The following is a 14919-nucleotide window of genomic DNA, read 5'->3' on the forward strand; positions in this document are numbered from 1 at the left end:
CTCCGCTCGGACATACCCGGATGATCGGCTCGGCCATTAACCGCTTAGTCAGCCCTTCATCGATTCTCAAGCTGAGACCCTTCAGGAAGTGGGTTCCCCATTCTTACTGCCGGATCATCCGTAATAATCCGTAAATAATGATCCGTAGCATATCATTTCTCTCTCTCTATATATCTATATATATATATATATATATATATATATATATATATATATATAATCTTTCAATACAACTGATGATACGGTAAAAGTATTTAAGTATTTAACTGAATACAACTCTTCTATTTTATTTATCCGTTGAAAATGACTGATAAATCTGAATATCTAATTTGCAATCTTATAAAAAGATTAAATGATACAAATATATAAAACCATATATGAATTTAATAATGTTATAGAAATTTTAAAAAATTGTAAGCAAGAAAATAAAAAAAACAATGATAAAAGTATATGCATTTTTCTCAAAAGGATCCTGGCCGTAGACTCCCGATGAACGATGGAGCCATATCGTCTCTGACATCGGGCGGGCGGGGATCGATGAAAATTCAACAAGACGCTTCTCCGCTTCACAACCTTTACCCGAGTGGGGCCCGTAAATGGTGACCAACAAAAAGAAAGGTGTTAGCGAAGCACGTTGCGGTTTAGTTTTTCTGATGGTAAAAAAAGGCATATTCTGACGTGAAAACTCAAAATTGAGAAGCAACGCCCGCAGAATAAGACGAGATATCGAATCGCCTGCGACAAGATAAACTCATCGTCACCGAGAGAGCTCTTCCTTCCCTACTGGCTCTCGATCTGGTCTCCTACTCCGGTTTCTAGCTTCGCAGTTCGATTCTGGGAGCGAGCTAGGGTTGCTGCATCGGGGATGGTGAGGGGGGCGAGGAGTTGCTTGCAGTCGGCGCTGAAGTTGATGAACTCGGTGATTGGTTTGGCGGGGATGGGAATGATCCTCTACTCGCTGTGGATGATTCGGTCGTGGTACAAGGGCATCGACGATGGCTACTCCTTCAGCGCCGTTTCTTCTCCTCCGTGGTATGTCCGACTTAAACCTCTCTTTGTTTTCTTCGCTTTCCTTCCTTTCTTTGGTCGGTTTTGCTTGCGATGGATACTGATTTGGTTGTTGATCTCTTGACGTTAGAGCAGTAGTATCTGAGATTGTTTGCTTTTGTGTGATTTCTACTTAGAATCGGGCAGTGAATGTTGTTTTTCGCTGTTCAGTTCATTCACGATGATTCAGAAATCCCGTGTTGTTCACATGTAGCATCCCTGTGCTTGATTTTCTGTAACGAACGGTGTTATGAGTGTGGAGAGTGATTGCTAGGGTAGAAAGACGGAACAAGGTGAGATTCTTGTTGCAGGGAAAGTGTGACTAGTTGATGACCAGTAGCACCTCATTTCCTTTTGTTTTCCCGTTGAATTAGGTTAAAATCCAGTTCAACTGGAAATCAACCACTATTCGATTCAGATTCCACTCCTGCGTTAACCACTTGAACCAGCCAGTCCAGTCCTGTTTTCTAAACACTGCTATTGCATTGAATTCATTTTATGTGCCTCAAAAACTGAAGCTTATGAAGGAATATTCTTTATTTTTGTGCATGGCATTTTAGTTGTGAATTTTACATGCCATTTAAATCTATTTGATGCAGTTGAATGGCTGAACTATATGTCCTATGATGTGCAGGTTCATTTTCACTTTTCTTGGACTTGGAATCTTCCTTTGTTTGATAACATGCGTGGGCCACATTGCTGCAGAAACAGCTAACAGCCACTGTCTTTCTTGTGTATCCTTTTACTAATTGTACTTCAGGTGTTCTTTTTGTTACTATTTTTCAATTAATTGCCTAATGATATCAGTTAATTTGGTTATGTCATCTCAAGTATCGAGATACAATTAATCACTTGTTTATAAGGTATATAGCCAGAAATTTTTTTGATAAAAGGGATCATTATTCGTTTCATACATTATATCTTATATGCTTGAGTAAAATTCTGTTTATGTTTTCTTGTGTTGCATGTTGATGTACATATAATTTGGTTAGTTTGCACTTGTATATTTATGTTTCATAATGTGAACTTATTGTTTGCCTTATACATATATATTTAAACACAAAGTATAGATTCCTTTAGCAATAGTATTACATTTTGAAAGGGTGGATCTGCTAATGCAATGCGCTAGGAAACAGAATGGCAAGCAAATGCAAAAAAATAGTGAAAGCGATTAAAGATGTGTGTGAAGTCTTGAGATCATGTGACTGCATCTAAGTGGGAAATTTGAGAGATTTTTTTTTCTGCTTGCAAATAGTAGGATAACTTCAGCTCAATTCTGACTTGGCCAATTGATTTACATTTTTCATATGTGCATCCAGTTCATAGGACAAGCTATCTTATTTCATATGGATTATTGTGGAATAAATATTCCTATGTTTTGTTACTTAAAATACTAACTCCAACGAAATTGTGGTTCAATTACTCCTTATTCTACTTCATGAATAACTATTCTTCATTTCTTCCCTTCTCCAAAGAATACCTGTTCTTATTCTATTCAACCTCCAAAGAATATGCATATCATGATATTCCTCTTTCTTGTTTAATCCTAATCAGAGATATAGTACATGATATTCCTCTTTCTGTTACTCATCTTGGAGAGTGCAATTACTGCTGACATACTTCTGAACAAAAATTGGGCGGAGGTATGCATTCCCTGAAAGATGAAAGATTGCCATTTTTTTTATTTAGATTGCTTCACACCTCGTTTTGTTATCTCTGTATCAGGATTTCCCAGAGGATCCAACGGGCAAATTTGATGAATTAAAGAAATTTGTGAGATTAAATTACAAAATGTGCAAATGGATAGGTTTGTCGATCGTGGCTGCACAAGTAATAAGCCTCTTTTTTTACACTTACTCAGTTCTTATTTTATTTGGATTATTTTACTGCTTTTGCAGTGCACTAGTGTTGTAAATTGAAGCGTTTCTAGTTGGGACCATGTTTATCAAAGTCATAATTTCTTCTTTCTAATTCCAGGCGTTATCTATCATCACAGCGATGGTGCTCAAAGCTCTCGGACCAGACTGCGAAATCGACTATGATAGCGACGACGACTTTGTAACTGCTCGTTTGCCTCTTTTGAGAAACCAGGTTTTGCAAACTGGTAACGACTCAATATCCTGACAGCAAAGAAGGATTCCTGGAATGTAAGTACACTTGAGAGGTGGGCAGTAATCTGGTGTTTTATGTTTGAATCCCAACTCTTTCATGATTCTTTGCAGACCAAACTCTGAAACATTTTGTCAATCAGCTAGCACCTCCTCCAGAAGAATATTACATTTTGGTTTGGAGTCTCTTAGTTATTTATTAGTATTAGCATTGTAATTTTTATACTTAAAGAGTGTGGCAAGGTGCTTGATCAAAGATCATATCTCAAAATTAGAGCACAAGGAGCGTTGGTATTGAATTGGCTGGATTTAGAGTTGCCTGAGATTAAGTTCATATCATTGGTTTAGTTTCCGGAGTTGCACTCAATTTTCCGGTTCGGTTCGGTTCAGATTCACGCGATATAGCTTGGCACCGCCGCCACAGTTCGCCCGTTCACGTCCTCACCGCGATGGCGGGTGGCGCCTTCGCCGCTGCTGCCCGCCTCCCCACGCTCTTTCGCCGCTTCAAGGTCACCTCCGCTCAGCACGTGGCCGCGCGACACCTCGATCCCACCTTCGAGAAGCTGATGGAAGGCTACAAGCACCTCCTGAAGGCGGTAGCAGTCCAGGACCTGATCCTCGCGTCCCCCGCCGCGTCCCTCCCGTTTCCCCTCCTTTCCTCCGCCGCGCCTCGCCTCCACCTCTCCCGCGGCGCCGCTTACTTCGTCCGCGCCTTCCCCCGCGTCTTCTCCCTCGTCTACGACCCCTTCGCCTCTCAGCCAGTGGTGCGACTCACGCCCGCCGCCGCCCGCATCGCCTCCGACGAGTCGGCCGCCTCCTCCGCCTCCGACGCCGCAGACCGCCTGCGCAGGCTTCTCTGCATCTCCTCCTCCCGATGCCTCCCTCTGCGCGCGATCTTCAAGGTTTGGCGCGAGCTCGGCCTCCCCGACGACTTCGAGGACTCGGTCATCGCCAGGAATCCCACCGTCTTCGCCCTCCGCACGAACCCTAGAGAGCCCAACACTCACCTTCTCGAGCTCATCGACCAACCCCCGGCTTCCAAATTCATTTCGGCAGCGGAAGATCGTCGCCGCCGGGATCATGGATCGGCGGAGGATCCCGATTGGAAATTCGCGTTCAAGCTAGGGTTCCCTCCAGGGATGAAATTGACCAAGAACTACCGCGCGAAATTAAAGCAGTGGCAGAGGCTGGCGTACCTGGACCCATACGGCAACGGAGCGGCGGCGAAGCAAGCGACGGCGCGGGAGAAGAGGGCGGTGGCGATAGCGCACGAGTTCCTGAGCTTGACGGTGGAGAAGATGGCGGAGGTGGAGAAGGTGAGCCAGTTCAGGAATTGGATGGGCATGGATCTGAACATACGGGATCTGTTCCTGGACCACCCGGGGATCTTCTACCTGTCGACGAAAGGCAAGCGGCACACGGTGTTCCTCAGGGAGGCCTACGAGCGAGGGAGGCTGATCGATCCGAATCCGATCTACGAGGCACGCCGGCGGCTACTTGAATTGGTGCTGATGCGGCGCCGAGGAATGGGCGGCGATGGTAGGGAGGAAGAGGAGAAGGAGGAGGAAGGTTAGTCGTCGGATCCAGAGGATACAGTTGCGCATTAGCGAATGAATAAGAGTTGCGTTCAAGGTCTGATAAATTATAATAATTCATTGATGTTTATGATTCTTTTTCTATAAATCTAAACATGAGATCAAATTATGATGAAATATGACTGTGATATGTGCAATCTAATGAGTTGGACATTACAAAATATATAAATGGCTATCATTAGAGAAAAGTAATTCATCAAAGGAATCAGGGCATTTACAGTGGTTAGAGCTCATTGAAATTTGAGAGCTTCTTCATTGTCATATTTACGCCACATCAAAAGTTAAAAATCTTATATCTCTTTTTACTATCAAAAAATCTCTCAACAACTCTTTCATGAGTCCCACATTTTTCATTATATATAATTCTCAAATCCCATATTTTTTAAACTTTCAAACCATATATAATTTTTTCCTAATTAAAAAAACATCTCTAATATTATATTTAAATTAAAAAAACTTATTTTAATTAAAAAAATAAAAAAAATGGTGAAGAAGCGGCTCCATCGGTATGGAATCGCTTCTTGGCAAATGGGGAAAAAACTCCCTCCTCTCCCACTATGAGAGGGAGCTTTTTCCGTATTGCCACATCTGCAATGACAGTAAGAGGGAGCTTCTTTCGTATTGTCACATCTGCAGTGACAGTGGGAGGGAACTTTTTCCGTATTGCCACATCTGTAGTGGGAGCTCCAATCTCCCACTGTGGATGCTATAATGAAAAAACATGTTAGGGGTATGATAGTAAAAGATGTAATTTGTCGTCCTAGCGGTTCCACATGGTCAACTCCACCCTAAGGAATAGGGGTCATATGTCCATGCACCTATAATAGCTCCTAAGCTTCCAGATGCTGAACCTGATGGCCCATCTGACCTTCTTACAGGAGAAGAACTGGACAATGAGCTAATTGTTGATTTAGATATCTTCTTTGAGTCTCTCTATAATTACTATTGTGGAAAGGGTCTTAAGTGCATTACTATAAACTGGATAGTTGAGATCCTGACTGTAATCTTCATGGAATTTTTTATTTGCTTTTTCTTGTTGGCTGTTGATTGCCCTGCCTTGCCACACTGCAAAATGTGGGATTTATGCGCTGAAGTCTAGATATAAGACTTATGATCTGGCAGAAATAGCCATCAAAAAGCACCCATTAGTCCCATTTACATTAACAAAAGGTGTCATTGTTGGGTGCATGGTTATGTTGGCAATCTAAATTTTAAAGATACATTTTTATTCGTATAATAAAAACTAAAAAAAATAAAAAAAACAGCTTGTATATATCTTAATTATAAAAAAATTCAAATAAAAAAAATTAAATATACACAGATGTAGAGATCCTTTATTTATACCATAAATATGCATAAATTAGTACTAAGTCCAAACATTGGATTTGGTAAAGGTGCACCAAGTTTATATAATAGTGCAACTCAAGAACGAGATTCATCAATCCTATCAATAAATTATTGTCGGATTCTCTCGTAAAAAATTATATAAAATAATCTGAGAAAATTATTAATAAGCTGGACGACTGAAACAAAACCATATAACTCTTATCATTTATCCCCTTCCTGCCCGCTGTAAACCATATAAACCCATCCCTAAGGTCTCCTATTTGAGTCTGATTCATGCCAATTTGCATTGAAATCACACACTGAAGGCTTCCTATTCGAGTCCAACTTCAAACTGTTTAAAACCGTCTCTATTTTGGAATGTGCTACGGCCGATAAGTCACGGCATATCTTCCATCTAACACACTGAATCTCTCCTCTGTTTAAAAAAAAATACAAACAGCTTTTTAGTTTAATTAGGGTTTATAAAGAGGATGACAAATTTGTAGATTCAGCTTTTTTTTTATTGATCTTGTCCCCGTCAACCCGTCTCAAGATCAACACAAAGTTGATAAATCACGAACAGATCTTGAGCCTTCTCCTAGTGGCAGAAATTTTGCAGCCATTTTCTACTTAGGTCTTTAATAAGATTGGAGATGGAAAACAAAGTTGGTGCTCTTATCTTCTAGAGCCTCTAATGTTTTTTTTTATTTTTTTTTGGTTTTAGATGCTTAGTTTATTTCCCTTCTTTTTAAAAAGCAGATTAAAGAAAATGAGTAAATAAGGAGAGCAGAAGCATAAAAATGGGAAAAGAGAGGCCTGCGAGTTCTTTCAGGCTTTGGCTTCCATTTCTTGCGGCCTGGTCTCCGGAACCAACATGCCAAGCCCCTCCAGCTCCTCCTTCGCCACCGGCCGCCGCCATGGACGCTTCAACCTCTCGTCGTAGTACACTGGATTCGATGTCAAGATCCTCAACTTGACGCCGTCGCTGATCTCCAGAACCTCCGGCAGCCCATCGGAGCAGCCCCTCGACAGCCCCACGTCGATCCTGATCGCTCGGGCGTCGCACACCTCGTTGATGCCCTGTTCCTGAATGGTGTGCCCCATCACCATCCGCCTCGCTCCGGGGATCATGGCGAGCACCTCCTCCAGATGGCTACAGTCGCAATTGGATCCGTCGGAGAAGTTGCGCAACCAAACCACCCCTTCCCGGCCTTGGAGGTAGGGCGGCGCGTGGCTTCCGCTGAGCCCCATTATCCACTTTCTCACCTCCTCGTTGATCTTTTCGAGCCCATGATCGACGTGCCTCTGGAGAAGCCCGCCGTGGACGAACACCGACTCGCCGATCACGAGGACCGTCTGGTTTCCGGCCAGGAATCGGGCAGCTATCGGTCCGTTCGGCCGCAGGGCGGCTATCCGGGCGCGGATCCCCTCCCAGAATTCCTCTTTGATCCCGGGGAAGGACTTGGGGACGCCTTTGAAAGGGTCTCGCGGCGACTCGAGGTCGGCGCAGAGGCGCTTCATGGCGAGGCCGGAGCGGTACCAGAAGCCCCAGCGCTTGAACTCGTCGAGGCCGGCGGGGGTGACGTAGCGGAAGCGGCCGCAGGCGTTCATGATCTCGTGGTTGCCGTGGAGGGTGAGGAGCGCGCCGCCTGCGCGAGCAGCGTCGAGCTTGAGGCGATGGAGGAGGTAAAGGAGACGGAGCTCGTCGCCACCGCGGTCGAGGACGTCGCCGACCTGAACGGCTACGGCGTCGTGGCCGGTCCAGCGGGCGGAGAAAGGGTCGACGAGTCCAGCGAGGGAGAGGGCCTGGAGGGACTTGGGAAGGTCGCCATGGAGATCCCCGATGGCGACGAGCCGGGAAGGGGCGGGGATGCGGGTGGCGGCGGCAGGGAGATTAGGGTTAGGGTTAGGAGAAGGATTGGTAGGGAAGAAGAGACCGGAGACGGAGAAGTCAACGAAGGCATCGACGAAGGAGGAGAGGAGGGGAGGGAGATTGGCGCAAACCTGATCGGACGCCGCCATCGTCAGATCAAGAGGCGGCGTACATGAAGGAAAAGACGAGGAGCAAACGAAATTATTAAAAATAGAAGGAAATTATCAGAGATCAACCAACCCACGTCCTATTTATGCATTATATGCTGGTGACTATTCCAAAAGTGAGTAGCTATCCGTGATTTATCTCTTCTGTGTTGGTCTTGGGACGGATTGACGGGAGCACTGGGGGCGAGCGTATTCGTCTGATTCAAATCTCGACAAAATAAGTCTCTTCGGATGAGTCTAGTGACTAGCATATGAGATGATGTCATAATAAAGTTTAGGATTCAAATCTCGATAAAATAAAGATAAATACCTTCATTATGTACTAGTCATTATTCCAAAGGCTAATAACCGTCCGTGATTTATCTCTTCTACGTTAGTCTTGGGACGGGGGCGCTGAGGGCGACCGTATTCATTTTTTTTTTTGTCATAATTGTCTAATATAACACGTCCCCGGGGTTATGATGCAACGATAGGACATTTAGATTGCCACTCAAATACTCACGATTTGAATCCCAACTATGACGAATTTGTAAAAAAAAATTTTCAAAATGAGACACGCAACTAAAGGATGTTGGACTCCTGGACTGTCTGCTGTGAACGTTTCTCGATTTACTATGATGACTGATAAAAAATTTCCGTGAGACCGGACCAGTCACAAATTCAACGTTAACTAATCTGATTAATCATTATGTCTAATATAACACATAATAAATTAGTCGAGACCAAGTGAAATCCAATGAAATTGTTCTTAAGAAAAGGTTTTTGCAAACGATAGGAACAGAAGGCCAAAAGAATAGACTGAAAATCTCTTTTTAAACTTAGAATTTAAAGCTTGATACATAAAGATAGAGAAACATGGATTCATCCATTTGTGCCCGCTGCAAAGGCCTTGACAATGCCACTTACTCGCTGGGCAAAGGTTCTGGACACTATCTTCTTTTCTGGAACATGGAAGGGATTGGAGACGGCGTCGACATATGCAGCGTGGAATCTCCTGAAGAACTGAACACAAAGTAGAAGATAATTATAGTTAAGATCTTAAACTATCTAAATAATGAGTTTAGTGGAAAGGATAAGATCCATATATGTAAGTGATCCCACATAGACTTGCATACATGTAACTATTGTCTATTGTTAGTAGAATCCTCTGCTTTGGAGGATCAATGTTCTATGCTTGCTTATTTTCAAGATTCATGCAGTTCAAACTAAAAAAGAAAACAAAAAACTAAAACTTGAAAAGTTCACAAGGGCAGAGTGTATCTTACACTCCTGATATCGGCATCTTTAACATCTAGATCAGTTGTTACCACCAGGAATTTCGCCTTTGTGTTAGACAAGTACCCATATCTGTAGGGAAAAAAAGAAGCTAAAATAAAAAATGACTCCGAATAGACACTGCATACAAGCAGATGCAAGCACAATGCGTTTAACCCAAAGAAATGGAAAGGACTCACACTTTGTAACTCTCTGTAGGATATAAAAGGCCAAGATAACTCTCATTCAGAGTGCTCACAGATCTCTTAGGATTATTCACTGCCAAACATAAAAGAGGAAAAGAAAAATCAGCAGAAGAAATGTAAACATTTGGAAAACTATCTCAGGTTGTCAAGTTATGCTGCTATCTCTGAAGAGTGTTACTTAAATTTTTTGGCTGTGGTGATTCAGTGGATAAAGTTTACAATTAAGAAGATAACTACTCAAAGCAAGAGTTTAGAAGATGAGTAATCCAGATAGATGGGCATAAAGAGCGTAAAACCAGAAAAGAAAGAAAAAAAAATAGCAATGTGGGTATCTTTGCAACTGTCCATGTCTAGTCATCCAGATTTACTTCTCATGTCATATTTTGAACTAATACTGCTTTAATTTTAGCTTGCTGAGGAAGTTGTGAATTAAACATGAAATTCATTCAATGCAAGTAAAGAGGATAGAGAAGTTGAAGTCCCTTCACAGTTTAATTGAAAAAAAAAAAACCAATAGCATTAACAACTTAACTACAATTTTATTAAGCACTAGATAATTTTTATACTTTGTTGAATGTCTACAACTGAGCAAGAATTGATCACAAATTATCTTAACTAATATTGTAAAGTGGCATGACTTGACAGAACTGATCTAGCTTTACTGAGCATAGGATTTTCAATAATCAATGAAGATATGCAATTTATATCACATTTCATGACTTGTAGGAAAGAAATGGAAGAATTAGCTATAAGGTGTTAGATGCACATCTCAAAAGAGCTCAATCATTACAATGGTGTCCGTCCTTAAAGACCTAAGTAATGTGTTGCCAAAAGTTTTTCAGATCAACAGGAAATTCTGACTCATGCTTGATATGAGAAAAAACACTAGGCACACGAAGTCAAAAAAGGCTAAAAGATCAGAATAAATCATTTTATCTTTGAGGGAAACATTTGGCTGAAAATGCTTATGCTGGCAATGTTTTCCTCCGTTGTGTTTGTTGTCTCAATTATAGGGTAAGCTACCCACAAAATAGGAAAACCAAGATCCAAGGAAGATTTATATTTTCGGTCAATGGCATGGCAAAAACATTCAGTCTTCACAGACTTATATAGTGCCCTTACCACATATAAAATAGAATATATTAACAACACAAAAAGCTACCCAAAGCTAATTCCACAAGTATTATCATAAAAAATCAACAACAACAACCAAGCCTTATCCCACTAGGTGGGGTTGGTTATATGAATCCTTTTACGTCATTGAGCTCTATCTCCTATTATATCATCATCTATACTTAAATAAATTTTATCTTGTTTTATTGTTGCTAACCAAGTCTTTTTTGGTCTTCTTCTTCCTCATTTGATATGTGTGTTTGTCATAGTTTCACATCGCCTAATTGGAGCATTTATTGGTTGTTTAAGTATATGTCCGTATCATCTTAAACGTGTCTCTCGGAGTCAGAGCCGGCTTCTGTGCCAAGGCTACCAGGGCTCCTGCCCAGGGCCCATGAATACTCAGGGGCCCATTTTGGAGAAGTATATATATAGATAGATATATGTTTTCCACCTAAACTTAACTTTTTCTTCCTGCGGAAGCCCTCGCCGAAGCCCTCCTCGCTGCACCTTCCCTCCCTCGCCGAAGCGCCCTCGCGATTCTCCTCGCCATGCCTTCCCTCCTTGGCCGAAGTGCCCTCGCGATTCTCCACACCAAATCCCTCCTCGCCATGCCTTCCCTCCCTCGCTGTGATGACTAGCCCTCTGTGCAGCTAGATTGACTCATTACTTCTTGCTTCTGCAAACCCTAAAAGGACATCATCTTTGCTCTTCTATTTTGATCTCTTCTGTTTCGATCAAAACCACATCTTTCTCATTAAGGGGCTCATGTCTAACTAGTTTATTAACCTAATATTAAGGCCTACTGTAAGTTCTGTTTTTTTCCCGACACGAGGCATGATATTGATTGTTTGATCTATTCCTTTTTGGCTAACTGCATATGTAGTTTGTTTGCCTGATAATTAACTCATTGTGACATGCTTATGGAAGATTCTAGCATCTGCGGTCAGTCTGCCACCGAGATTATCTATATTTCTATTGAACTAATTGGAGTTAAATGATTATTATGCTATATAAATTTGACAACTGTAATTTTGGTTTTCCATGGATCAAATCATCATTGCTTTTACTTCAAGAGATGTGTGCTTGTTTTATATGTTTCCTTCAAATATACTATTTTGGCAGATTGGAGATTTAAGATTTGAAAGCTATGAATGCATTCGTTACACTACTCAGCAACATTACAACTTCGTGAGGTACACATCCAAATATTTAATTGTTTTGATCTCTTTATTATATCATACTATAATCCACAGTGTCCTAATACACTTAACAATTGCTTATTTTGATCTTGGATCTGAGTATTTTCAAATTTTAAAAATTTGTATTCTAGTAGATTGTTCGAGGCCTTTGCTTGCATGCACATATCCAATCTTATCAAACTAAGAACAACACTAAAAATAAGCAGGCCGGATGAGTTCATATCATATTATGTCTAAGCATTTTTAGTTCCTTTCAAAAGCATTGGTGCACATGTAAATTTATAAGGTGCTCTACCAACTGAGTTTTAATTCTTGTTACATTTGAACATAGAGACAATTATTTTACTACTATATTTTTTTGGAACCTTATTTTACTACTATCTTTAATTACACGAATAAGGTCTTAACTCTTACATAATTGAATTGTGTTTTTTTATAAACTTGCAGAATATCTGTATAAGGTCTTATAAGTAATGTCACTTTTTTTTAGATAAATAAATTTTAATTTTTAACCTCTCTATTGAATAAATTACTTAAATTGCTCAAACTCAAAGTGAATATATTTGTGACAGGTCTTCTTGGTGTTCTCTTCGTTCTTCCAGATTCCTATGTTGATGTTGAAAATAAGGATTATGGAGGTAAGCTGACTAGGCTGCACTTCTTTATTATTTTCCAATTTAGTATCATGATTTTGTGTTCTGTTTATCTCTTTACATTTTTTTAGTTAAATTTTTCTTCACTGTCAGTGTTCTTTTGCTAAAAATTCAAGTGATTGTTTGGATAATTTAATTGTGTAGGAATGGGAAAAAAATATATAGATAGTTTTGAAATTGGTGCTTAATTCTTATTTTTATATTAGAATTATAGAAATTTATGCATAAATAAAAAAGTAACAATCGTCCTAAGATAAAAAAAAAAAAAATCTAGTTTCCTTATCCCAATTCTAGAAACAAAATTTTATAGATTATTACTTAGATTGATGGAAGGATAAAATTTAACCATAATTAATAGTTTCGCCCAGGGCCTTTACATAACAAGGACCGGCTCTGCTCGGAGTTTTTCCTCAATAGATAAAACTACGACTTTCTCTCTAATACTCTCGTTTCTTATTTTATCCATCCTCGCATGTCCACACATCCACCTTACATCCTCATCTCTGCAACTCTCATCTTCTGCTCATGTACTCGAGTCATAGTCCAACATTCAGCTACATATAACATAGCAGGTCTAACTGCAGTTTTATAGAACTTACCTTTAAGTTTTAGAGGTACTTTACGGTCACATAAAACACTCGATGCTCCCCTTCATTTCAACCATCCGACATCTCTCTCAATCCCTCCATCGTTTTGCAAAAATGATCCTAAATATTTAAATCTCTCAGTTCCGGGCAATTCGTCCTCTCCTATCTTAACAATTGTCTCATTACTTCTAATATTGCTAAACATAAATTCCATATATTATGTCTTTAATCTACTAAGCTTAAAATATTTCCCTCCTAGTGTTTCCTGCCAAGATTCTAGTTTAGCATTTACTCCTTCACGTGTTTAGCATTTATGAATTATCATAAAAAATGATACTTCAAAAAAACAAACATTATAGGTTTCTACTTTACTCCGTACCAATCAGCGACAGTTTTGAATAGGAATTGAAATATATGCAATAAGAATCTATTGACCTGGGTTAATAGGCTGGAGGTGTCATATTGCAGACCAACCTGAAAAGACTTTAAGGATCCAATTACTTGGGTGAAAGATATGAGGGAAAGGAAGGAAAAGATCATAAAATTACATTGGGAGCTTCATCATTTATATAATACTTTTGTCACTTTTCCTCCTCACCCTTTTATTTTCCATCCAAGTAAACAGACCCTAAAAGCTAGTTCCACACTATTTGAATGGTTAATGTATTCATTCCATCTAACTCTCTTTGTTGATCAGTGAGCTCCACTTTCTTTCCTAGGATTTCAGCATAGATTTCACTCCTACAAATTGAATTATTCACAGACGAATAGTTCTAGGCATTTCAGTCATCAACCACAGTTGATGTCCACTTGAATCAATGTGAAATGCTGCATCACTTCTTGGTATTTTGACGTTCTAACATTCTGTGTTGAATGTGTTCCGTAGATTAAAAATGGAAAAAAAATTGAATGATGCACCCGATTGATTGATCCGGTGAGTATTACATTCGTTTTATTTTTGAATTAGTTAACAAAAACTTTTCAATGCAAAAGCATTGCAATACATTTCTAAGCGCTCGCTCAGTTTCTTGGAAATCAAACTTATCCATCAGATGTTTTTAGAACAACTCCAAGGTCTTATGTGAATATCGAACGGGGAAAAACAGGTAGGCACAGGCTTGATAATTTTCATAATCGTCCAACAAATCTATCTATTCCTAAAGACATGTAAGTAATCAGAGACAAATTAGGGGTTATCTTCACCAAAATTTCCCCCAAAAATCGATTTTTCCATCCAAATCTATACTTTGAGTAAAAGATAGAAGAATAGTGGAAGAACAAAAGAAACCTCTCTCGTCGATGACGTCGAGCGAGCAGTGGACGATATGGTGGAGCTTAAGGGCATCGTTGGCATTGGTGAAGCTCTGCAGGTAAAGCGGGTTGTTCTGCGGCATGCGAGAAGCATCACAAAGGCGCTCAGGTACAAACGACGGCGAAACGCCTTGTTTTTGTTAACCAGAGACGTAGAAGGCAGACCTGGTGACCGACGACGGCGACGGACGCGATCATCTCATCCGAGATCCTTCGACGACGGCGGGATCTCGAGGCTGCTGCGACTCCGGCGGGCGAAGGCGGTGGTAGTTGGATCGGATCTAAAGGCCCAAAGTCTCCGACTGGTCTTGCTTTCGGCGATTAAGAGGGATGAGGATCGCGTGTATCCTCAGAGATAGCAAACACGGAATCTTAGCGTGTGATTGGACAATAGAGAGGGGCCACTTCATTCGAGCCGTCCGCTGCGGGATCGCGGTCGATACTGATTTCCTACAAGTTCGAATTGCAAGGAAACTT

At 40.7% G+C, this 14919-nt stretch overlaps 3 protein-coding genes across 3 annotated transcripts; 1 reads left to right on the top strand and 2 right to left on the bottom strand.

The window, feature by feature from the left end:
* Positions 1–674: 674 nt before the first annotated feature.
* On the top strand, positions 675–4915 carry LOC122055373 (protein ROOT PRIMORDIUM DEFECTIVE 1). The gene is made up of 6 exons (XM_042616787.1): positions 675–1032; positions 1682–1781; positions 2610–2690; positions 2773–2877; positions 3025–3194; positions 3270–4915. Exon 6 carries the CDS (start codon positions 3605–3607, stop codon positions 4727–4729), a length of 1125 nt encoding a protein of 374 aa, XP_042472721.1. The 5' UTR covers positions 675–1032; positions 1682–1781; positions 2610–2690; positions 2773–2877; positions 3025–3194; positions 3270–3604; the 3' UTR covers positions 4730–4915.
* Positions 4916–6004: 1089 nt separating this feature from the next.
* LOC122055374 (shewanella-like protein phosphatase 2) lies at positions 6005–8178 on the bottom strand. The gene has a single exon (XM_042616788.1). The coding sequence runs from the start codon at positions 8096–8098 to the stop codon at positions 6905–6907; it is 1194 nt and encodes a 397-aa protein (XP_042472722.1). The 5' UTR covers positions 8099–8178; the 3' UTR covers positions 6005–6904.
* A 665-nt stretch (positions 8179–8843) lies between these two features.
* Positions 8844–14769, bottom strand: LOC122055376 (trafficking protein particle complex subunit 2-like protein). Its single transcript, XM_042616791.1, has 5 exons — positions 14608–14769; positions 14420–14516; positions 9571–9649; positions 9382–9463; positions 8844–9118 (listed from the first exon to the last, which is right to left on the bottom strand). Exons 1-5 carry the CDS (start codon positions 14638–14640, stop codon positions 8978–8980), a joined length of 432 nt encoding a protein of 143 aa, XP_042472725.1. The 5' UTR covers positions 14641–14769; the 3' UTR covers positions 8844–8977.
* Positions 14770–14919: the final 150 nt, after the last annotated feature.

The sequence above is a fragment of the Zingiber officinale genome, chromosome 3B (assembly GCF_018446385.1).
Source record: "Zingiber officinale cultivar Zhangliang chromosome 3B, Zo_v1.1, whole genome shotgun sequence".
Taxonomy (NCBI): Eukaryota; Viridiplantae; Streptophyta; class Magnoliopsida; order Zingiberales; family Zingiberaceae; genus Zingiber; species Zingiber officinale.

Excerpts from the sequence above, each read along its gene's own strand:
- LOC122055373 (XM_042616787.1), top strand. The coding sequence starts at position 3,605 with ATGGCGGGTGGCGCCTTCGCCGCTGCTGCCCGCCTCCCCACGCTCTTT.
- LOC122055374 (XM_042616788.1), bottom strand. The coding sequence starts at position 8,098 with ATGGCGGCGTCCGATCAGGTTTGCGCCAATCTCCCTCCCCTCCTCTCC.
- LOC122055376 (XM_042616791.1), bottom strand. The coding sequence starts at position 14,640 with ATGATCGCGTCCGTCGCCGTCGTCGGTCACCAG. Across the intron at positions 9,650-14,419 it reads CGACGTCATCGACGAGAGAG|TGAATAATCCTAAGAGATCT; the intron begins GTTTCTTTTGTT and ends TATGTTTGGCAG. Across the intron at positions 9,464-9,570 it reads CCTACAGAGAGTTACAAAGT|ATATGGGTACTTGTCTAACA; the intron begins GTGAGTCCTTTC and ends TTTTCCCTACAG.